A 23,269-nucleotide genomic window follows, 5' to 3' on the forward strand; every position below is an offset into this window, starting at 1 on the left:
TCCAAGTTCAGTTGTCATTAGGGAACTTGTAAAATGGGGGTAGATTTCCTTTGTGCATTAATTGTAACCAAAAGACAAACCTGTTTGTAAAGACCAGGTTTACAATTTTGTTACATATTGTTCAATAAGTAAATCTTTGCCAATCATGTCCATATATCTTTGATGAAAGGTAAAAGCGACTTCACAAAGTTGTGTTGATTTAAAGCAAATTAGGGCAAGTATGTTTATTTTCAATAACATTTTTGGTATAAAGATGATCTGTTTTTAAGCACTGAATATGCACAGACCTGCCCCAATCCTAGCAATTATACCAGGATCACACAAGCTGGGAATTTCCCATCACTGACCCCGGGAGACTTTCTGCGGTCTGAAAGAAAAAGAAAGACTTGTATTTATATAGCGCCTTTCACAACCACCAAATGTCTCAAAGCGCTTTGCAGTCAATTAAATACTTTTGGAGTGTAGTCACTGTTGTAATGTAGGAAACGCGGCAGCCAATTTGTGCACAGCAACTCCCACAAACAGCAATGTGATCATGACCAGATAAACTGTTTTTGTTATGTTGATTGAGGGACAAATAGTGGCCAGGATACCGGAGTTAACTCCCTTGCTGTTCTTCAAAATAGTGCCATGGTAACATTTACTTCCACCTGAGAGGGAAGATGGGGCCTCGGTTTAATGTCTCATCCGAAAGACGGCACCTCTGACAGTGCAGCACACCCTCAGCACTGCAGCACTCCCTCAGCGCTGCACTGGAGTGTCAGCCTAGATTTATATGCTCAAGTCCCTAGAGTTGGATTTGAACCCACAACCTTCTGACTCAGAGGCGAGTGTGCTACCTGCTGAGCCACAGCTGAGAAGTTCCCTCATTTATATATCAGTGGCAGGCATCTGCACCTTTACATGTAAGGTGCCTGCCTTGCCTCAGCGAGCGCATACTGCAGTGATGCCAGCTCCAGGATCCCAGCCTGGACCCCAGGTGAGGCCCACATATTGTCTTTGGTGGCCTGGTGCACCTTGTCCCATCATATGTACTGCCACCATTGCTATGCTGGGTCCCTCTTGAAACTGCCAATATTGGGTTATCAGACATTCCTGAAGAGGGTGTACCTGATCTCCAAGCAACCACCCGAAAATGTTGCTCTGGCTGAATAATGCAAGTATCACTGATTGCCATAGAACAAAACAGTTATAGCAGCTTCCAGGGTAGCTTGCATTCACATGTTGATAAGGTGATTAGTATCAGACACAAGCTATACATTTAGGGAATGACAACCATTCTTGTTGATGAAATTGGTTACATTGTAAGGAAAGAGTTCATTGGGCTGTCCTGTAGTCTAGTAATGTTATACTTTCCTAAAGTACTCCAGTGGCTGTGAAGCGCTTTGAGATGTCTGGTGGTCATGAAAGGTACTATATAAATCCAAGTCTTTATTTTACTACTATTGATTCCTCTTTGTATTGTAGTAATGCTAACCATTAGCCTTTGTCTGTTAAGCAGGAAGTTTAAGTCAAGTTAAAGTACCAATGAGCTATTGAGCCAGAGCTGACCCTGTATCAATGGTCAGTTTGAGGATAAAGTATTAAGAGGCATAATTAAAGATTCCCGTTGAACCATTTGCTAACAATGTGGAGAAACTAAAGAAAGGCAAGATACTGCGGAGGGAAATCGGAAATAAAAACAGAAAATGCTGGAAATACTCAGCAGGTCAGGCAGCATCTGTGGAGAGAGAAAAAGAGAGTCAACGTTAACTACAGGTGGAGTTTTGATGGTGTCCATGATGCCAAACTCTCTTGGCTTCCCTCCTCTCCATATCCAATTAGTCCTCTTCCTTGAGATAGAGGAACAAAGGAATTCCAAGAGGGAATTATACAAGATCCCAAAGATTTATGGAAATGTCTAATTATTCACTGGAATCTTGCAAGTAATTTTGATATCAAGAATATTAACAGACTCAGTTATTCACAGCCGTTAAAAAATGTAGAAGTTAGCGGCAAAGTTTGAGCAATGGCCTCTACTGTGTGTTCTGCCTCTGAGACACAATACTGGTCCTAACATTACCACCTTTATAGCGTGGCAGTGTTTTCTGGGGACAAGAAGTGAATGGTAACAGATGAATATACCAGGGGAAATGAGGCCATGCACACCACCTGACATTTACATGGGGTGGGATGGACTTGGAAAGCCTCCCTCACCAGTTTCCTTTGTTTACTACCAACGTATTGCCTGAAGTCGAGCAGTTTCGAGGTTAAATCCAGCCCTATGTGACACCAGGCTTGGAGTTTGACAGCCTGCTTAGAACCCGACTTGCAAATAAGGGCCTGGATATCGCGGCCTCCTTGGGTCCGCACGAAGTTTCTCCGGACCCGGGAAGGCATCGGAAAAGCCGGTTTTCAGTGCACAATGCGGATGCGCTGAAAACTGTCTTTTCCGATCTGCTTGACAGATCATCCGCATATCGGGAGCGAGGACATTTGCATGGGCAAGATTGCGGCATTTACCCATATCTTGCCCAGCAAATGTCCTCCAAATTCTTGCACCTGATAAAAGCAGGCATATAGCCTACTTTTACAGATGTAAGAGTTAAAAACATACAAAAATATAATTTAATTAAATTTAAAAAACACATTTTTAAAAACCCTGCCCATTACGTTAGTTATTTTTAACCATAATTTAAAAAATTTTTTAAAACTCTCAAAAAAAACATTTCTCTCATTTATTAACTTTAATTTCAATTCATTTTAATTATGTGAGGTGTTTTTTTTATTTTTTATGACGTGTTTAGTGTCTTTTTTTTCTCATTAATAGCAATGAGAACTCGTAGATACGGCGTTCCCATTGCGATTAATAAGAAAGCTGTTGAGTACTGTACCTGATTGGCTGAGCAGTCACACGTGACTGCACCTTCTGCGTGGGAACCTGGAGGACGGGAGCACGCTTCGCAGCACGGGAAGAGAAGGCCTCTCCAATGGAATTCCAAGCTCCTCCCGGACCACCAGGTACTTTCGTAGAAATGTTTCAGGTTGAAGGCAACTGCCCGCGGGAAACCTCCGACTGGAATTTCAGGGCCAATGTGAATGACTAGAATACTACTTGCCAAAGCTGAACAGTCAAATATGTCTGCTCATCTAGGTTGCATTGTAAATAAAATATAATTACGTTAATTGTATTCAGAAACCCAGTCAATCTCATTTCAAACTGCTGATTGACAGGCTGATTATGGATACTTCTTCCTAAAATAATTTTTTACAAGAAACTTGGATTACAGATTGGCTGCTATTTTTATGCAAATTGCTCCCTCAATCTATGCAGAATTGATTTCTTACCTGTGTTGCAGGCATCAGTATACAGATACTCCAAGAAAGAGAGGAAGGTTTCCTTGGAAACACCATGAATAGGAACCTGACATGCTTTTGCTTCAGCATAGTTTCCACTAAACATTGCAGCCATTACCTCACAACGAGCCACCAATACTGCTCTATGAGCATACACAGACGTACCTCGAGAGAGAGAGAGAGAGAGAGACAATGTGAACTCATTCAGGATTGATAATGCAAATGAAACAAATGAAACCATAGCTTCAGAGCAACAAAAAGACCAAGGACATCATTTTCAAAAACGTTTCACCCTATGCAAGGTTGCTTTTTGCAACACTTCGTTGCAAAGATCACCTTAGATGCTTTATATTTTATGCTGTTTTTGTAAAAATAAAGGCACAGCTCAGGAGTACGTGATGTTCATTTTCTGGATTTAAACTCCTCAAGACAGGTGAGGTTTCTGGGTGCAAGTGCTTAAAAATAACATGTGGGAGGTGAAATACTTTACAGCAAGCTTAAGGTGAGTATATGTTTAAAAACAAAATACGGCAGCTGCTGGAATCTGAAATAAAAACAAAATGCTGGAAATCTCAATGGATCAGGCAGCATCTGTGGAGAGAAAAACAAAGATAACATTTCGGGTCGACGACCCTTCGTCAGAACTGCCGAATGTTCGAAAAGAGTACAATCTTAAGCACTGAAAGGAGGAGGGGATGAAAGAACAAAAGCGAAGGTCTGTGACAGGGTGGAAGGCAGGAGAGATTGGAGAGACAAAAGGGATGATGGGCCGAATTTAAATGGTAATGACAGAAGTTAGAAAAAGGTTAAACTAGATAGGGTGTGAATGGCGGTGTAATGACCAGCTGCCATTAGGGACAAAGAGAAAAAAAGAAGAAATAAGAAAAAAAACATAAGATTGGTGGGGCGGGGCAGTGGTGGGGGGTGGAAAGGGAGCCAAAGATGGCCAGAGTTTATGCTCTGAAATTGTTGAACTCGATGTTGAGTCCAGAAGGCTGTAAAGTGCCTAAACGAAAGATGAGGTACTGTTCCTCGAGCTTGTGTTGAGCTTCATTGGAACAGTGCAGGAGGCCGAGGTCGGAGATATCAGAGTGGAGTGGAGTGGAGTGGAGTGGAGTGGAGAATTAAAGTGTCAGGCGACCGGAAACTCAGGGTCACATTTACGGGCTGAACGGAGGTGTACCGCAAAGCAATCACCCAATCTACTCTTGGTCTCCCCAATGTAGAGGAGACCACATCGTGAGCAGTGAATGCAGTATACTAAATTGAAAGAAGTACAAGTATATGTAAAATATTTTATGGAAAAAAAAAAATGTTGGTGGGAAGTGCTGAACTGATGAGAGACAGCTCCACAGGGAACAAAGAATCCCTTCGCAGTCCATTACAGACGGGCATTGGCCAAGGCCTGCAATAAACCAGCTGCTCATCGTTCAACAGTGGGTCTTCCAGCGAGAGATAAGAATTATGTAATTAAATAAAATAAAGGCTTCAATCCTTACATCCTTCAAATTTGAAAATTAATTTGCATTTTTGTACTTTTGTAAACAATTGTAATGTATGTTTTTGAAATGGCCATGAAGTACATCACTTACAAATCATCCCGAACATGCACAAAATTGTAAAATCAGCAGGCTCGACAGGCTGAATGCCCTATGTTCCTACGTTCCTATTTTCCAAAAGTGAGGATTTGTGGATTGATGCAAAAAAAAAACACTTCGTGCAGCTACAAATTGTCCCTACTTTCATCATCACAAAACAACGAATAACTGGCCACAAACATCACATGGCCCCCTCCGCCCGCCCCCCTCACCCACCACACACACACTCCGACTCCACTGGTGTTCAATATAAAGTTCGGCAATAAAAAGGAGACAGCGCCACTCTAAAGAACATTTCAGTTGGAAGAATTGAAATGTTTCTGGCCTTTCAATCAGCGTGGAGGCCCCGACCTGCGTGAGAACACCAGCGGCAGGTCGGGGCCATAAAAGGAGCGGCGTGCGGCCTCAAAAGCAGTGTGGAGGCCCCGGGAGCAGCGTGCAGGTATACTACTCCAGGAGCAGCGCGAGCTGGTGCAGGAGGGCGACAGCGGCGAAGAGTGACGTCATCAAGGTCCAGGTCGGTGATTGGAGTGTGGGCAAATACAGCAGGAGCAGCGAGGTTGGGGCAAAGGAGCGGTGAGAGACTGTAGAGGGACGTGATCGGGCCCAGGGAAGGCGTGAGTTCGGGGTAAGGGGTCCAGGGGCAGCACGGGCCAGCCCACAGTGCGATATATGTGCGCACTAGGTCCGTGCATCAGAGCTGGTTTCCAGGCGTCTTGGTTAATCCTTGCCACTGGACCAAGACCTAGCTCTGTCAAGTCCGTGTGGTGGCTGGTGTGCAACGGCCACCACACGTTAAAAAAATCCACGCAAAGGCATCTTTCACCCTTGAGGATGTAGTTCGGGACCTGAAATATTAGGTCCTTCATTGAAACACCTGTGAACACATCCTTTTTTGGCGTGGAAGCAAGTCATCCTTGTTTCGAGGGACCGCCTGTGATGATGATGATGACTGTCTATACACTATACACACATTTCTGAGAACAAGAGTTAAATGTATTATTTTCTGGTGATAACAAATTGCTTCCAGAAAGATGAGAAATTTTTAAAAATCCACAACACAATAATGATCCTTGTTGTTTTACCCCATAGAAATGCTGGCCACGATTAAATCGTTAGAGTTTGCCTCTGTTTACTTTATTCCCAGCTTGTTATCAGGAACGTGCCTGCTTAAGGTATTGTAAAGAAATGTAGCTGAATTATTTGAAGTTGCATTGGATATTTGAAATTTCATGGCAGATGGAGTTCAATACGGAGAAGTTGAAGTGTTGCACTTTGGGAGGACTAATATGGAAAGGCAGAATACTATAAATGGCACGATTTATATCTGCTGGCCTTTATATCTAGAAGACTAGAATACAAGAGGGTAGCAGTTATGCTTCAGCTATACAAAGCTTTAGTTAGACCACACCTGGAGCACTGCGAGCAGTTCTGGGCACTACACCTGAGGAAGGATATATTGGCTTTGGAGGGAGCGCAGCGTAGTTTACCAGAATGATACCTGGACTTCAAGGGTTAGATTACGAGGAGAGATTACAGAAACTAGGATTATATTCATTGGAATTTAGAAGGTTAACATAGAAACATAGGGGTCAAGTTTCGGCCTGAGTTGCTCCTATTTTTTTGGAGCAACTAGTTTAGAATGGAGTATCTTAGAAATTGCAATTCTCGGCATTTAGTTTGCTCCAGTTCTAGTCAGTTAGAACAGTTTCATTTTAGAACAGATTTTTTTTCAAAAGGGGGCGTGTCCGGCCACTTACGCCTGTTTTGCAAGTTTAAGCAGCGAAAACTTACTCCAAACTAACTTAGAATGGAGTAAGTGTAGATTTTTGTACGTTCAGAAAAACCTTGTCTACACTTAGAAATCAGGCATAAGTAACGAGAGATGGGGGGGTTAGGGAAGGGAAGGTTACAAACATGAAACACATCACTTTTACAAATAAAGAGCCATCATCAATAATAAATGATAAATAAATCAATAAATCAACCAATAAATCAATCAAAAAAATTAATAAAACATAAAAATAATTTAAAAAATCAATAAATAATAAAAACAATTCTACTCACCAACTGCAGCACTGGGAGCCATCCAACGGCATGCTGGGACGGGGCCCCATTAGTGTCAGTGCCTCTCTGTCTGACAGACAGAGAGAGAGTTAGTGTCTCTCGCTCTCTGTCTGTCAGTGTCTCTGTGTTTCTGACAGCAAGGGGGAAAGGGGGGAGGGAGGGAGGAAAGGCGAGGGGAGGAGAGGGAGGAAAGGGGGGAGAGGAGAGTGAGGGGAGAGGGAGGGAAGTGGGGAGGGGAGAGGGAGGGAAGGGGGGAGAGGAGCGGGAGGGAGGGAGAGGAGAGGGAGGGAAGGGGGAGAGGAGCGGGAGGGAGGGAGAGGAGAGGGAGGGAGGGAAGGGGAGGAGAGGGAGGGAGGGGGGAGGGAGAGAAGGGAGGGAGGGAAGGGAGAAGAGGAGAGGGAGGGGAGATGGGGGGAGGGAGGGGTGATGGAGGAAGGGAAGGGGGGAGATGCGAGGGAGGGAAGGGGGAGAGGCGAGGGAGGGGAGATGGAGGGAGGGAAGGGGAAATGGAGGGAGGGAGGGATGGGGGAGAGGAGAGGGAGGGAAGGGGGGGAGGAGAGGGAGGGAAGGGGGGGGAGGAGAGGGAGGGAAGGGGGGAGAGGAGAGGGAGGGAAGGGGGAGAGGGAGGGAAGGGGGGAGAGGAGAGGGGGGGACAGGGAGAGTGAGGGAGGAGAGGGAGGGGAGAGGAGGGAAGGGGGTGAGGAGAGGGAGAAGAGGGAAGGGGGTGAGGAGAGGGAGGGGAGAGGGGAGAGAAGGGGGGGGAAGGAGGGAGGGAAGGGGGGAGGAGGGAAGGGGGTGAGGAGAGGGAGAGGAGGGAAGGGGGTGAGGAGAGGGAGGGGAGAGGGGGGGTGAGGAGAGGGAGGGGAGAGGGGGGGGACGGGGGGAGAGAAGGGGGGGGAGGGAGGGAAGGGGGGAGAGGGGAGGAGGAGAGGGGGAGGGAGAGGGGGAGGGAGAGGGGGAGGGAAGGGGGAGAGGAGAGGGAGGGAAAGGGAGGGAGGTAAGGGGGAGAGGAGAGGAGAGGGAGAGAGGAGCGGGAGGGAGGGAGAGGGATGGAGAGGGAGGGGAGAGGAGGGAGGGGGACAGGAGAGGGAGGGAGGGGAGAGGAGGGAGGGGGACAGGAGAGGGAGGGGAGAGGAGGGAGGGGGATGAGAGGGAGACGGACAGGAGAGGGAGGGAGGGGAGAGGAGGGAGGGGGACAGGAGAGAGAGAGGAGGGGGGAGAGGAGAGGTAGGGAGAGCGACGAGAGGAGAGGGAGGGAGGAGAGGAGAGGAGAGGGAGGGGGGAGGCTTAACGGGCCTGGTCGATGAGAGGAAGCCGGGCCAAAGACTTTGGGCGGGTCCGCCCCCAGCAAGATGCCGGTCGGGCAGGAGCAGACCGGACCGGACCTGAAGGGATGGGGGAGGGGAGGGGAGGGGAGTGGGGGGGGGGGGAGTGCCAGAGCGGAGCGGGAGGGGGGGAGTGCCAGAGCGGAGTGGGAGTGGGGGGAGAGTGCCAGAGCGGAGCAGGAGCTGGGGGGTGCAGGAGAAAGCGGGAGAGAGCCGGACCGGGAGCGGGAGCTGGGGGGGGGGAAGCAGGAGAGAGCCGGTCCGGGAGCTGAAGGGGGAGGGAAAGAGAGCCGGAGGGAGCAGGAGTTGGACGGGGGCGGGGGGTAGGAGCCGCAGCAGGAGTTGAAGAGGAGGGGGGTCCAGTCCGATCTTTGCCGCCCCAGTGAGCCCATTCAGTCAGGGCTAGGGGCGGCGTGCTTCAGGCCCCTCCCACACAGCCTTGGGCGCCTGGAGCTACTGCACATGTGCACACACTCTAGCGCGCATGTGCAGAGGTCCCGGCACTGTTTTCAGCGACGAGAGCTGGCTCCGCCTCCCAAAGCTTGTGCTGCGCTGCGCTGAGGGCCTGGAACGTTCCAGCAGCGGGGAGAATACCGAGCTAAGTTTTAGGCGTGGTTTTGAGCACGGAAATCAGACGTGGCTCGCGGGGCTGCGCCGTTCTTTGCGCGGCCCGAAACTTGACCCCATAGAAAATAGAAGCAGCAGTAGGCCTTTCGAGCCTGCACTGCCATTCAATATGATCATGGCTGATCCTCTATCTCAACACCATGTTCCCGCTTTCTCCCCATACCTTGATGCCTTTTGTGTCTAGAAATCTATCTCCTTAAATGTATTCAGTGACTTGACCTGCATAGCATTCCGTGGCAGAGAATTCCACAGGTTCACCATCCTCTGAGTGAAGAAATTTCACCTCATCTCAGTCCTAAATTTCCTACCCCGTATACTGAGACTGTGACCTCTTGTTCTAGTCTTCCCAGCCAGGAGAAACATCCTCCCCACATCCAGTCTGTCCAGCCCCGTCAGAATTTTATATATTTCAATGAGTTTCCCTCTCATTCTTCTAAACTCTAGTGAATACAGGCCTAGTCGACCCAATCTCTCCTCATACCACAGTCCTGCCATCCCAGGAATCAATCTGGTGAACCTTCGCTGCACTCCCTCTATAGCAAGTGTATCCTTTTTTAGGTAAGGAGACCAAAACTGCACACAATACTCCATGTGTAGTCTCACCAATTCCCTGTATAACTGTAGTAATACATCCTTGCTCCTGTACTCAAATCCTTTTGCAATGAAGGCCAACATACCATTTGCCTTCCTAACTGCTTGCTGCATCTGCATGTTTGCTTTCAATGACTGGTGTACAAGGACACCCAGGTCCCTTTGTACATCAACATTTCCCAGGCTATCACCATTTAAATAATACTTTGTCCTTATGTTTTTCCTACCAAAGTGGATAACTTCACATTTATCCACATTATACTGCATCTGCCATGTGTTTGCCCACTCACTCAACCTATCTAAATCGCCTTGCAGTGTCTTTGCATCCTCCTCACAACTCACAATCCCACCTAGTTTTGTGTTGTCAACAAACTTGGAAATATTACATTTGGTTCCCTCATCCAAATCATTTATATATATATATATATATAAATTGTAAATAGCTGGGGCCCTAGCATTGATCCCTGTGGTACCCAACTAGTCACCATCCGCCACCCCGGAAAAGACCCGTTTATTCCTACTCTCTGTTTCCTGTCAGTTAACCAATTTTCAATCCATGCAACTTTATTACCCCCAATCTTATGTACTTTAATTTTGCACACTAACCTCTTATGTGGGACTTTTTCAAAGGCCTTCTGAAAATCCAAATACATTACATCCATTGGTTCTCCCTTATCTATTCTATCAATTACTTCCTTAAAAAACTCCAGGTTTGTCAAACACGATTTTCCTTTCATAAATCCATGTAGACTTTGTCTAATCCCGTTGATATTATCTAAGGATATTATCACATCCTTTATAATAGACTCCAGCATTTTCACTAATGATGTTAGGCTAACCGGTCTGTAGTTCCCCGTTTTCTCTCTCCCTCCTTTTTTAAATAGTGGGGTTACATTTGCCACTCTCCAATCTACAGGAACTGTTCCATAATCTAGAGAATTTTGGAAGATGACAATGAATGCATCCACTATTTCCATGGCTACCTCTTTTAGTACTCTGGGATGCAGATTTTCAGGCCCTGGGGATTTATTTCAGTCCCATTAGTTTCTCCAGCACTATTTTCTTACTAATAATCATTTTCTTTAATTCCTCTTGCTCACTAGACCCTTGGTTCTAGCATTTCTGGGATGTTATTTATGTCCTCTTCTGTGAAGACAGAACCGAAGTATTTATTTAATTGTTTTGCCATTTCCTTGTTCCCCATTATAAATTCTCCCGTTTCTGTCTGTAAAGGACCTACATTTGTCTTCACTAATCTTTTTCTTTTTACATACTTGTAGAAATTTTTGCAGTCGGTTTTTATGTTCCTTACAAGTTTACTCTCATACTCTATTTTTCCCCTCTTAATCAATCTCTTGGTCCTTTTTTGCTGAATCCTAAACTGCTCCTAATCCTCAGGTTTGCTACTTTTTCTGGCAACTTTGTATGACTCCTCTTTGGATCTAATACTATCCCTAATTTCTTTTGTTAGCCATGGTTGGGCCACTTTTCCTTTTGTGTTTTTGCACCAAAAAGGAATGTATAACTGTTGCAATTCATGCATTTGTTGCTTAAATGTTAGCCATTGCCTATCCACCGTCATGCCTTTTAATGAATCTTCCCAATCTATCATAGTCAATTCATTCCTCATACCTTCGGTAGTTTCCTTTGTTTAGATTTAGGACCCTAGTTTTGGATTGGACTACTTCACTTTCCATTTTATTAAAGAATTCAATCATGTTATGGTTACTCTTCCCTAAAGTACCCCGCACAACAAGACCCTTCTCATTGCACAATACCCAATCTAGGATAGCCTGTTCCCTAATCAACGTACTGGTCTAAAAGTCCATCTCATACACATTTCAGGAATTCATCCTCCACAGTATTATTACTACTTTGGTTTGGCCACTCTATATGTAGATTAAAGTCACCTACGTTTACTGTAGTACCCTTGTTACAACATCTCTAATTTCCTGTTTGATGCCATCCCCTACATTACCACTATTGTTTGGAGGCCTATAGACAACTCCCACCAATGTTTTCTTGGTGCTCCTTAGCTCCACCCAGGCTGATTGTACATCTTGATTTTCTGAGCCAATATCCTTTCTTACAATTGCTCTGATTTCATCCTTTACTAACAATGCTACACCACCCCTTTTCCTTTTTGCCTGTCCTTCTTAAATATCGAATATCTTTGGATATTTAGTGCCTAACCCTGGTCACCCTGCAACCATGTCTCCGTAATTGCAACTATATCGTATCCATTTACATCTATTTGCACTGTTAATTCGTCTACCTTATTACAGATGCTTCGTGCATTCAGATACAGTGCTTTTAGATTTGTCTTTTTAACCTTATTAGACATCTTAAAATTTTTTTGTACTATAGTCCTATTTGTCTTCTTGCTATTTTTTGCTACCTGGACCCTATTTGTTAGTGCACTCTTTTGTTTGTATGCTCTAGCCCTTCCTGACATAATCTGATAACGGCTGATTTGATCAAAGTTTTCATGATATTAAGGGGAACTGACAGGGTAGATGGAAGAAAACTATTACTGCTAGTTGGTGAGTCTAGGGCTAGGGGGCATAGTCTAAAAATTAGAGCCAGACCTTTCAGGAGTGAAATTAGGAAACAGTTCTACATGCCAAGGGTGGTAGAAGTTTGGAACTCTCTTCCGTAAATGACAATTAATGCTAGATCAATTGTTAATTTTAAACCTGAGATTAATAGATTTTTGTTAACCGAAGGTATTAAGGGATATGAAACAAAGGTGGGTATATGGAGTTAGGTCACAGATCAGCCATGATCTCGTTGAATGCTGAACAGGCTGGAGGGGCTGGTTGGCGTACTCCTGTTTCTATGTTCCTATTTTGAAAAGTTTGATGAGCAGAGAGACCTTGGTGTCCATGTACACAAATCCTTAAAGGTGGCAGGGTAAGTTGATAAGGTGGTTAAAAAGAAAATGAGTTACTTGGGTTTATGAATAGAGGAATAGAATATAAAAGCAGAGATCTTGCTCGAACTTTATAAATCACTAATGAGGTCTCAGCCAGGGCATTGTGGACAATTCTGGGCACCATGCTTCAGGAAAGGTGTAAAGGCTTTAGAAAGGGTACAGAGGAGGTTTATCAGGATGTTACCAGGGATGAGGAACTTCAGTTATGAGGAGAGGTTGGAAAAGTTAGGACTGTTCTCCTTGGGAGAAGGTTAAGAGGTTCTCTAACAAAGGTTTTCAAGATGATGAGAGGCTTTGAGTAAATAGGGAAAAAATATCAGAATAACTATTTGTACTAATGCTTTTCTCTTCCTTCTGCGCCTGCATCCTCTGGACCCTGCCCCCAATGCCTCTCGCCCGAAACTGGAACCAGAAGTGGGGCACATTGAACATATTGATCCTCAATTGACCACGATGTCCGACTGAGCCGCAAAGCCTCCCGCCGAGCCCTGAGCCTCCGACCAAGCCCTCCCGACTGGGCGGGGAGAGGGGAGGCGGCAGCGGGGAGAGAGGGAAGCGGCGGGGAGAGAAAGAAGCAGCGGGGCGGGGGGGAAGAGAGACACATGGGGGGGGGAGGGAAATAGAGATGGGGGAGGAGAAGAGAGACACGTGGGGGGGGTGGAAGAGAGACAAGGTGGTTGGAAAAGAGAGACACGGAGGGGGGGGGAGACAGGAGGGGGTAATAGAGAGACAGGAGGGGGGGAAAGAGAGACGCGGAGGGAAAATAGACATGGGAGGGAGGGGGAAGAGCAACATGGGGGGTGGGGAGGAAAGAGAGACACGGGAGGGGAAGGGAGACACGGTGGGGGGGGGAAGGGAGACACGGTGGAGGTGCGGGGGGGAAAGGGAGACACGGTGGGGGGGTGGAAGAGAGACATGGGGGTTGGAAAAGAAAGACACGGGGGAGGGGAGAGACAGGAGGGGGTAAGAGAGAGACAGGAGGGGGGGGGGGAAAGAGAGAGACGCAGAGGGAAAAGAGACACGGGTGGGGGGGGGGAGAGACACGGGGGGGGCGAAGAGAGAGACAGGGGGAGGGGGAAAGAGACACGGGGGGGGGAGAGAAACACGGGGGGGTGGTGGAAGAGAGAGACACGGGGGGGGTGGTAAAGAGACACGGGGGGGGGGAGAGAAACACGGGGAGGTGGTGGAAGAGAGAGACACGGGGGGGGGTGGTAAAGAGACACGGGGGGGGGAAGTGAGAGATGGGGGGGGGTGGTAAAGAGACACGGGGGGGGGGAAGTGAGAGATGGGGGGGAGCGGGAAAGAGACATGGGGGGGAGAGAGACACGGGGGTGGTGGTGGATGAGAGAGACACGGGGGGGGGGGTAAAGAGACACGGGGGGGGGAAGAGAGACACGGGGTGGGGGGGAGAGAGAGACGGGGGGGTGGTGAAAAGAGACACGGGGGGGAAGGGGAAGAGAGACACGGCGGGGGGGAAGAGTGACACGGGGTGGAAGAGAAACACAGGGGGGGAAGAGAAACACGGGGGGGGAAGAGAAACACGGGTGGGGGGAAGAGAAACATGGGGGGGGAAGGGAGACTCGGGGGGGAGGGGAGAGATACATGGGGGGGGAAGAGAGACACAGAAAGGGAAGAGAGACACGGGGAGGGGGGGAAGAGAGACACGGGGGGGGGGGGAAGAGAGACACGGGAGGAGGGGGAAAGAGAGACACGGGAGTGGGGGAAGAGAGACATGGGGGAGGGGAAGAGAGACATGGGGGGGAAGAGAGACATGGGGGGGAAGAGAGACATGGGGGGGAAAGAGAGACATGGGGGGGGGAAGAGAGACATGGGGGGAAGGGAGACATGGGGGGGAAGAGAAACATGGGGGGGAAGAGAGACATGGGGGGGAAGAGAGACATGGGGGGGAAGAGAGACATGGGGGGGGAAGAGAGACATGGGGGGGAAAGAGAGACATGGGGGGGAAAGAGAGACATGGGGGGAAGAGAGACATGGGGGGGGAAGAGAGACATGGGGGGGAAGAGAGACATGGGGGGGAAGAGAGACATGGGGGGGGGAAGAGAGACATGGGGGGGGAAGAGAGATATGGGGGGGAAGAGAGACATGGGGGGGGAAGAGAGACATGGGGGGGAAAGAGAGACATGGGGGGGAAAGAGAGACATGGGGGGAAGAGAGACATCGGGGGGGAAGAGAGACATGGGGGGGGAAGAGAGACATGGGGTGGGAAGAGAGACATGGGGGGGAAGAGAGACATGGGGGGAAATAGAGACATGGGGGGGAAAGAGAGACATGGGGGGAAGAGAGACATGGGGGGGGGAAGAGAGACATGGGGGGGGAAGAGAGACATGGGGGGGGAAGAGAGACATGGGGGGGGAAGAGAGACATGGGGGGGAAGAGAGACATGGGGGGAAAGAGAGACATGGGGTGGAAGAGAGACATGGGGGTTGGAAAAGAAAGACACGGGGGAGGGGAGAGACAGGAGGGGGTAAGAGAGAGACAGGAGGGGGGGGGAAGAGAGAGACGCGGAGGGAAAAGAGACACGGGGGGGGGAGAGAGACACGGGGGGGGCGAAGAGAGAGACAGGGGGAGGGGGAAAGAGACACGGGGGGGGGGGAGAGAAACACGGGGGGGGTGGTGGAAGAGAGAGACACGGGGGGGGGTGGTAAAGAGACACGGGGGGGGAAGTGAGAGATGGGGGGGAGGGGGAAAGAGACATGGGGGGGAGAGAGACACGGGGGTGGTGGTGGATGAGAGAGACACGGGGGGGGGGGTAAAGAGACACGGGGGGGGAAAGAGAGACACGGGGGGGGGAAGAGAGACACGGGGTGGGGGGGAGAGAGAGACGGCGGGGTGGTGAAAAGAGACACGGGGGGGAAGGGGAAGAGAGACACGGCGGGGGGGAAGAGTGACACGGGGTGGAAGAGAAACACAGGGGGGGAAGAGAAACACGGGGGGGGAAGAGAAACACGGGAGGGGGAAGAGAAACACGGGGGGGGAAGAGAAACACGGGGGGGGGGAAGAGAAACACGGGTGGGGGGAAGAGAAACATGGGGGGGGGAAAGGGAGACTCGGGGGGGGGGGAGAGATACATGGGGGGGGGAAGAGAAACCCTGGGGGGGGGGAAGAGAGACACGGAGGGGGAAGAGAGACACGGGGAGGGGGGGAAGAGAGACACGGGGGGGGGGAGGGAAGAGAGACACGGGACGAGGGGGAAAGAGAGACACGGGAGTGGGGGAAGAGAGACATGGGGGAGGGGAAGAGAGACATGGGGGGGGAAGAGAGACATGGGGGGGAAGAGAGACATGGGGGGGGAAGAGAGACATGGGGGGGAAAGAGAGACATGGGGGGGGAGAGAGACATGGGGGGGAAAAGAGACATGGGGGGGAAAGAGAGACATGGGGTGGGAAAGAGAGACATGGGGGGGGAAGAGAGACATGGGGGGGGAAGAGAAACATGGGGGGGAAGAGAGACATGGGGGGGAAGAGAGACATGGGGGGGGAAGAGAGACATGGGGGGGAAAGAGAGACATGGGGGGGGAAGAGAGACATGGGGGGAAGAGAGACATGGGGGGGGAAGAGAGACATGGGGGGGAAGAGAGACATGGGGGGGAAGAGAGACATGGGGGGGGGAAGAGAGACATGGGGGGGAAGAGAGATATGGGGGGGAAGAGAGACATGGGGGGGGAAGAGAGACATGGGGGGGAAGAGAGACATGGGGGGGAAAGAGAGACATGGGGGGGAAGAGAGACATGGGGGGGAAGAGAGACATGGGGGGGGAAGAGAGACATGGGGGGGAAGAGAGACATGGGGGGGGAAGAGAGACATGGGGGGGAAGAGAGACATGGGGGGAAAGAGAGACATGGGGTGGAAGAGAGACATGTGGGGGAAGAGAGACATGGGGGGGGGAAGAGAGACACACGGGCAGGTGAAGAGAGACACGGGGAGGGGGGAGAAAGAAGGGAGATAGGGAACTCGGGGAAGACGGATGTTTCTCGGAAAACTCGGTGCGTCAGGGGCATCGCTGGAGTGGATGAAATCCCATAGTCACGACACTCACTATTCACTTCATACCCAATAAACCTGTTAACAATCCATGATCCACACAGTGCCCCATCTATGGCAGGGGCGGGGTGGGGGGCGAGGGGCAGTGGTGCTAAGGTCATGCGCGTGCTGGGGTAAGGGACTTTGGCTGGGGGAGGCAGTACTTGCGCTAGGGTAAGGGACTTCAGCTGTCCCTGACGCACTGAGCTTTCCGAGAAACGTGATCCGTCTTCCCCGAGTTCCCTATCTCCCATCTCTCTCACCCCCCCCCCCCCCACCATGTGTCTCTCTTCACTTGCCCGTGTGTCCTCTCCCCACCCCATGTCTCTCTTCGCCCCCCCCCTCCCCGTGCTCTGGGGTAAGGGACTTCGGCTGGAACTTGGTGGCTTTTGCTGGGTTGTTCGAGATCTGTCCTCTCTGACTTCTGAAGTCAGAATGGATCAAATTACAATTTGCAAAGTCAGTCAGAACTTGGGCTGGGCGGTTCCAGTTACACATTCCAGAGAAACTTGAGGGTGTGGCTTATCCTTCAAGAGGACCAATCAACAATAGGTCATGTGATAACGGAGAGCCAATTAGAGACACGGCAGCCATTTTATTAATATAAATAAACGCATTCAAAAAATATTCCCTCTTCGGAGTGGATCAATAACTAAAGGTCGTGGGTTGAAAAGCATTGGAAAAAGATCTAGAGGGGAACATTTTTCACTCAGTGTTGGTGGGATTTGGAAAGCTCTACCTAATAGGTGGTGGAAGCTGATTCCATAAATAATTTTAAAAGGGAGTTGGACCGGTACTAGAAAATGAGGAACTTACAAGGATATGGACAAAATACGGGGATGTGGAACTAAGCACGACTGCTCTTTCAAAGAGCTAGCACAGGCATGACAGGCTAAATGGCCTCCTATGATATGATTGCTGTGATTAGAAGAATTTCTCCACAATAAAAAGCACAATGTTAAGAGCATTCACAAGCCAAGAATAACAAGCTCAATTCCACAGATGCTGAACATTTTTACTTCTTCTTCAGTGAGCAGTGAACCCTGTACCTTGTACTTTAAAGATTACATCGGCCAAGTCAGGACTTTTGAGGAAAAGACTTAATGAACAGCAGCAACTTTGAGACTGCCCTTTACGTTTTGCTGTTTGATTGCTGACATCACTGGAACAAAATGTCTATAAGATATAAAAAAGGAACAATGGATAACTGGATTTAATCATTTGTGCTTTCTCAAACAACTCTTAACTTGGTCATTTCACTTTTCTAAAATCTGTATTATTTATTTATTTTTTGTGGATTTCAGCAAAATACCATAAGCATAGGATTAGGAATTACAGATAAGTTCCATGAATGTGCTGTTGTAAAATGCTGAGTACTTCTGCTTGTTGCGGGATTCCATAGATCTGTTCGGCTGCTCGTTCATTGGGAGCGCAATCTGTGCTCGGTGAGGAAAGGTCACACATTCTTACTTTTTAAGAGACATTTATAACATTATTCCAATAAATGTTTTGTTGGCTGAGATGGACTTTGTACCTGTTGTCCATACTACCAATGCAGCGTTAATTAAAGAATGCTTCCGAGATGAGCTCCGACCACATTTAAAAAAAATTGGTTCCTGAGATGTAGGCATCACTGGCAACGCCAAACATTTATTGCCCAGCCCTCATTCCCCTTGAGAAGGTGGCGCCTTTTTGAACCACTGCAGTCTGTGTGGCGAAGGTACTCCCACAGTGCTGTTAGGGAGGGAGTTCCAGAAGGTTGACCCAGCGACAATTATGAAACAGTGATATATTTCCAAGTCAGGATGTGTAACTTGGAGGGGAACTTGCAGGTGACGGTGTTCCCATTCTCCTTGTCTTCTAGGTGGTAGAGGTCACAGGTTTGGGAGGTGCTGCCGAAGAAGCCTTGGTGGGTTGCTGCAGTGCATCCTGTAGATGGTACACATTGCAGCCATGGTGCACCAGTAGTGGAGGGAATGAATGTTTAAGGATGGGGCGGCAATCAAGTGGGCTGCTTTTTCCTGGATGGTTGAGTGTTGTTTGAGCTGCACTCATCCAGGCAAGTGGAGAGTATTCTATCACACTCCTGACTTGTGGCTTGTAGATGGTGAAAAAGCTTTGGGGAGTCAGCAGGTGAGACACTCGCTGCAGAATACCCAGTCTCTGACCCGCTCTTGTTGCCACGGTGTTTATGTGGCAGATCCAGTAAAGTTGTGGTCAATGGTGTGACCTTCATGATGTTGATGGTGGGGGATTCGGCGATGGTAATGCCACTGAATGTCAAGGGGTGGTAGTTAGACTCTTGCTTGTTGGAGATAGTCATTGCCTGGCACTTGTGTGGTGCAAATGTTACTTGCCATGTATCAGCCCAAGCCTGAATGTCGGCCAGGTCTTATTGCATGTGGGCATGGACTGCTTCATTATCTGAGGAGTTGCTAATAGCACTGAATACAGTGCAGTCATCAACGAACATCCCCACTTGTGATCTTATGATGGAGGAAGGTCATTGATGAAACAGCTAAAGATGATTGGGCCTAGGACACTACCCTGAGGAACTCCTGCAGTGATATCCTGGGGCTGAGATGATTCACCTCCAACAACCACAACCATCTTCCTTTGTGCTAGGTATGACTCCAGATAGTGAAGAGTTTTCCCCCTGATTCCCATTGACTTTAATTTTACTTGGGCCCCTTGATGCCACACTCGATCCAATGCTGCCTTGATGTCAATGGCAGTCACTCTCATCTCTGGAATTCAGCTCGTTTGGACCAATGCTGTAATGAGGTCTGGAGCCGAATGGTCCATTGGTGATCAGGTTATAGGTGAGTAAGTGCCGCTTGATAACACTGACGACAACACCTTCCATTATTTTGCTGATGATTGAGAGTAGACTGATAGGGCGATAATTGCCTGGATTGGATTCGTCCTGCTTTTTGTGGACAGGACATACCTGGGCAGTTTTCCACATCATCAGGTAGATGCCAGTGTTGTATGTGCACTGGAACAGCTTGGCTAGAGGTGTGCCTAGTTCTAGAGCACAAGTCTTCAGCGCGATAGCCGGGATGTTGTCGGGATCATAGCTTTTGCTGTATCCAGTGCACTCAGCCGTTTCTTAATATCACATCATATCGGATTGGCTGAGGACTGGCTTCTGTGATGGAGGGGACCTCAGGAGGAGGCCGCTATGGATCATCCACTTGGCACGTCTGGCTGAAGATGGTGGCAAACTCTTCAGACTTGTCTTTTGCACTCACGTGCTGGGCTCCGCCCATTATTGAGGATGGGGATATTCATGGATCCTCCTCCTCCCATTGTTGTTTAATGGTCCACCATCATTCACGACTGGATGTGGCAGAACTGCAGAGCTTTGATCTGATCTGTTGGTTCTGGGATCGCTTAGCCCTGTCTATAGCATGCTGCTTCTGCTGGTTAGCATGCATGTAGTCCAGTGTTGCAGCTTCCCCAGGTTGGCACCTCATCTTTAGGTACACCTGGTGCTGCTCCTGGCATGCTCTTCTGCGCCAGGGTTGGTCCCCTGGCTTGATGCTAATGGTAGTGAGGGTATGATGGATGGGGTTACAGATTGTGGTGGAATTCAATTCTGCTGCTGATGGCTCACAGTTTTGAGCTGCTAGAGATCTGTTCTGAATCTATCCCATTTAGCACGGAGGTAGTGCCACACAATATGATAGAGGGTGTCCTCAGTGTGAAGACGGGACTTTGTCTTCATAACGACTGTTTGGTGGTCACTGCTACCAATGCTTTCATAGACAGATACATCTGTTGGTTCTCTCGCCACCTACCGCAGGCCCAGTCTGGCTGCTATGTCCTCCAGGATTCGTCAGCTACGTCAGTCATGGTGCTACCGAGCCACACTTGACAATGGTCATTGAAGTCCCCCACCCAGAGTACATTCTGTGCCCTTGCTACCTTCAGTGCTTCCTCCAAATGGTGCTCAACGTGGAGGACTGCTGATTCATTAGCTGAGGGAGATCGGTAGATCAGTGTAATCAGCAGGAGGTTTCCTTGCCCATGCTTTGACCTGAAGCCATGAGACTTCACGGGGTTCGGAGTCAACATTAGGGACTCCCAGGGCCACTCCTTCTCCTTCTATACCACAGTGCCACCACCTCTGGTGGTTCTGTCCTGCCGGTGGGACAGGACATAGCCAGGGATAGTGATGGAGGAGTCTAGGACATTGACAGAAAGATATGATTCTGTGAGTATGACTATGTCAGGATGCTGCTCGACTAGACTGTGGGACAGCTCTTCCAATTTTGTCACAAGTCCCCAGTTGTTAGTGAGGAGGACTTTGCAGGGTCGACTGGGCTAGTTGTGCCATTGTCATGTCTGAAGCCGGTGCCTAGGTCGATGCCGGGTAGTCTGTCTGGTTTTATTCTTATTTTTGTTTCTCGTAGTGGTTTGTTACAACTGAGTGGCTTGTAGGCCATTTCAGAGGGCAGTTAAGAGTCAGCCACATTGCCTTGGGACGTTTTAATATGTTAAAGGCGCTGAATAAATGCATGTTGTTGTTGCTAGTCCTCCATTGTTCTTGACAACCTTAAATCCAGTCGAACAGACACACAGAAGAAAATATTGGGGCCGATACTTCAATGGGTAGACTTTTTTTAGCCAATTGCTATAATTAGTGCAGTTATTTTTAAACCTATTGATTTACAATGTTGAAAATATATATTTTAAATTGGCACATTAGACCCATTTTTAGATGTTGGTGCCACATAGCCTGTAATTCTGAAGCACTGTTTGAAAGTTGCCACATTGTAGAGATACAGTAGTGCCTATCTTGTGTGAGTTTAAAGAACTGAAAATAAAAAAAAGTACAAATACAATTTGATGAACATGCAGACTTTAAAGGGCATTCTTCATAACAAAATGTATTTGGCAGTATTGTTTTTGTTTTGGGAGGGAGAAGAACCAAAGAGCCAAGTGTAACTCGCACTGTAAATTACACAGGGACTCATCACGGCATCATTTATTTCTGACATCATGGTGCACAATAGGTCTCAGTGTGATTTACAGTGTGTCTTTACATTAAGTACTAAAAAACAAATGAAAAAACATTGCCAAATAGTTTTATTCAGCCAGGATCCCCTTAAATTGAAAACTTAAAATAGTCGCAAATGAAAATGAATCACTTTAAAATTGTGAGAAAGCAATCGCATATATTGCAAATTCATTTTAAAAAATGACATCCGTAAAAGCTTTTTCCATTTAGCTGAAGAAATAGGTTTAGAGTTAAAATGATTTATGAATGTATAATGGTAACCAATATCTCAACAAGAAAATTAAAAAATTGAAAAATGTTAGATGAAATGTCCCTGGATCCGTACCCAGGCAGACATTCCATTAGCATTTTTTGTTGCTCTTTGAACATGACCACTAGCTTTAAATGATTTACGTACTTGGACTCCCAAATCTCTCTGCTCCTCAACAGTTCCTAATTCCTCACTACTTCGAAAATATTCTGATTTATCTCTTAGTTTTTTATTCATTCATGGGATGTGGGCGTCGCTGGCATTGCCAGCTTTTATTGCCCATCCCTATTTGCCCTTGAGAACGTGGTGGCGAGGCGCCTTCTTGAACTGCTGCAGTCGATGTGGTGAAGGCACTCCTACAGTCCTGTTAGGGAGGGAGTTCCAGGATTTTGACCAAGTGACGATGAAGCAACGGCGATATATTTCCAAATCAGGATGGTGTGTGACTTGGTGATGGTCCCATGCGCCTGCTGCCCTTGTCCTTCTAGGTGGTAGAGGTCACGGGTTGCTGCAGTGCATCTTGTAGACGGTACACACTGCAGCCAAGGTACACTTGTGTTGGAAGGGAGTGAATTTTAAGGTGGTCCGTGGGGGTGCCAATAAAGCGTGCTGCTTTGCCCTGGATGGTGTTGAGCTTCTTGAGTGCTGTTGGAGTTGCACACGTCCAGGCAAGTGAAGAGTATTCCATCACACTCCTAACTTGTGCATTGTAGATGGTGGAAAGGCTTTGGGGAGTCAAGAGGTGAGTCACTCGCTACAGAATACCAAGCCTCTGACCTGCTCTTGTTGCCACAGTATTTATGTGGCTGGTCCAGTTAAGTTTGTGGTCAATGGTGCCCCCAGGATGGTGATGGTAGGGGATTCAGCGATGGTAATCTCATTGACTCTCAAGGGGAAGTGGATTGACTCTCACTTGTTGGAGATGGTCATTACCTGGCACTTGTGTGGTGCGAATGTTGCTTGCCACTTATCAGCCCAAGTCTGAATGTTGTCCAGGACTTGCTGCATGACGGCACGGGCAACTTCATTATCTGAGGAGTTCCAAATGGAGTTGAACACTGTGCAAACATCCTCACTTCTGACCTTATGAAGCATGTAAGGTCATTGATGAAGCAGCTGAAGATGGTTGGACCTAGGACACTACCCTGAGGAACTCCTGCAATGATGTCTTGGGGCTGAGATGATTGGCCTCCAACATCTACACCCATCTTTCTTTGTGCTAGATATGACTCCAACCAGTGGAGAGTTTCCCCCTGATTCCCATTGACTTCAATTTTACTAGGACTCCTTTGCCACACTCGGTCAAATGCTGTCTTGATGTCAAGGGCAGTCACTCACCCTTCACCTCTAGAATTCAGCTCTTTTGTCCATGTTTGGACCAAGGCTGTAATGAGGTCTGGAGTCGAATGGTCCCGGTGGAACCCACACTGAGCATTGGTTAACAGTTTATTGGTAAGTAAGTGCCGCTTGATAG

General features: G+C 48.3%; 1 protein-coding gene across 4 annotated transcripts in view; it reads right to left on the reverse strand.

The window, feature by feature from the left end:
- rhobtb3 (Rho related BTB domain containing 3) overlaps nt 1-23,269 on the reverse strand; it is a 205,433-nt gene that overhangs the window by 16,381 nt on the left and 165,783 nt on the right. For all 4 annotated transcript variants that reach the window (XM_070884793.1, XM_070884785.1, XM_070884803.1 and 1 more), the window contains 2 exons: nt 17,569-17,695; nt 3,328-3,501 (listed from right to left, as the gene is read on the reverse strand). In XM_070884793.1, coding sequence (XP_070740894.1) covers nt 3,328-3,501; nt 17,569-17,695 — 301 coding nt within the window. The remainder of the gene's footprint in view (nt 1-3,327; nt 3,502-17,568; nt 17,696-23,269) is intronic.

Source organism: Pristiophorus japonicus, chromosome 1 (genome assembly GCF_044704955.1).
Source record: "Pristiophorus japonicus isolate sPriJap1 chromosome 1, sPriJap1.hap1, whole genome shotgun sequence".
Taxonomy (NCBI): Eukaryota; Metazoa; Chordata; class Chondrichthyes; family Pristiophoridae; genus Pristiophorus; species Pristiophorus japonicus.